The sequence below is a fragment of the Ailuropoda melanoleuca genome, chromosome 20, assembly GCF_002007445.2.
Source record: "Ailuropoda melanoleuca isolate Jingjing chromosome 20, ASM200744v2, whole genome shotgun sequence".
Classification (NCBI taxonomy): domain Eukaryota; kingdom Metazoa; phylum Chordata; class Mammalia; order Carnivora; family Ursidae; genus Ailuropoda; species Ailuropoda melanoleuca.
In genome coordinates this window covers 35,534-36,563 of record NC_048237.1, presented here as the reverse complement: position 1 = coordinate 36,563, position 1,030 = coordinate 35,534, and the positions used below count along the sequence as shown (strand labels likewise).

The following is a 1,030-nucleotide window of genomic DNA, read 5'->3' as shown; positions in this document are numbered from 1 at the left end:
GAGACATGTTGACTTCTTCTTTGCTGATTTGGATACCTTTGATCCCTTTTTGTCTTCTGATTGCTGTTGCAAGGACTTCTAGTACTATGTTGAATAATAGTGGCGAGAGTGGGCATCCTTGTCGTGTTCCTGATCTTAAGGGAAAGGCTTCCAGCTTTTCCCCATTGAGAATGATATTTGCTGTAGGCTTTTCATAGATGGTTTTTATGAGATTGAGGAATGTACCCTCTATCCCTACACCCTGGAGGGTTTTAATCAGGAAAGGATGCTGTATTTTGTCAAATGCTTTTTCTGCATCTATTGAGAGGATCATATGATTTTTGGCTTTTTCTTGTTGATATGATCTATCACACTGATAGATTTGTGAATGTTAAACCAACCTTGCATCCCAGGGATGAATCCCACTTGGTCATGATGGATAATCCTTTAAATGTACTGTTGGATTCTATTAGCCAGGATCTTGCTTATGAATTCTAGGTGTATTCTTTAAAATAAATAAATGAACTCATGGCATCTGAAACAGGTACTCTGAGAGAGGGAAACTGATGGAAACTGACAGCAGTTCATGAAAATGATGGGCAGTACGCTTGGCCATTAGGGGAAAATTCTGTCTTGCAAGAGCATTCGGCAGAATTGAATTTTTTTTTTAATCTGGGACTCTCGAAATATATACAGAATAGGATACTATCGAGTACAAGGAAAAGACCAAACTACTCTTGCTGGTTTAGCCTATGGATAGAAAAATTGCTTCCTCTTGGAAATTATAACCATNATAGAAAAATTACTTCCTCTTGGAAATTATAACCATGGGATTGCTCACAAATGAGTTTGGAGTCTGTATTTATACTCTCTGCACAGTCAGAAGAGTTTTAACCTGAAAAATCAACATTAGCTATTGGGAACCCAGAGGTCATTGAAATTCGGGGGTCATTTGAAAAACCAAAGTTCAAGTGACCTTAACTGAATTAAGTCAAATTCACAAACACATGAGGACCTATGTACATTGAACAGCAGTCAGTTGAGCAAACAG

General features: G+C 37.9%; 1 protein-coding gene across 1 annotated transcript in view; it reads left to right on the top strand.

The window, feature by feature from the left end:
* Positions 1 to 507: 507 nt before the first annotated feature.
* LOC117797274 (olfactory receptor 4S2-like) overlaps positions 508 to 1,030 on the top strand; it is a 6,611-nt gene continuing 6,088 nt past the window's right edge. Inside the window, exon 1 of the mRNA XM_034648662.1 lies at positions 508 to 523. Coding sequence (XP_034504553.1) covers positions 508 to 523 — 16 coding nt within the window. The remainder of the gene's footprint in view (positions 524 to 1,030) is intronic.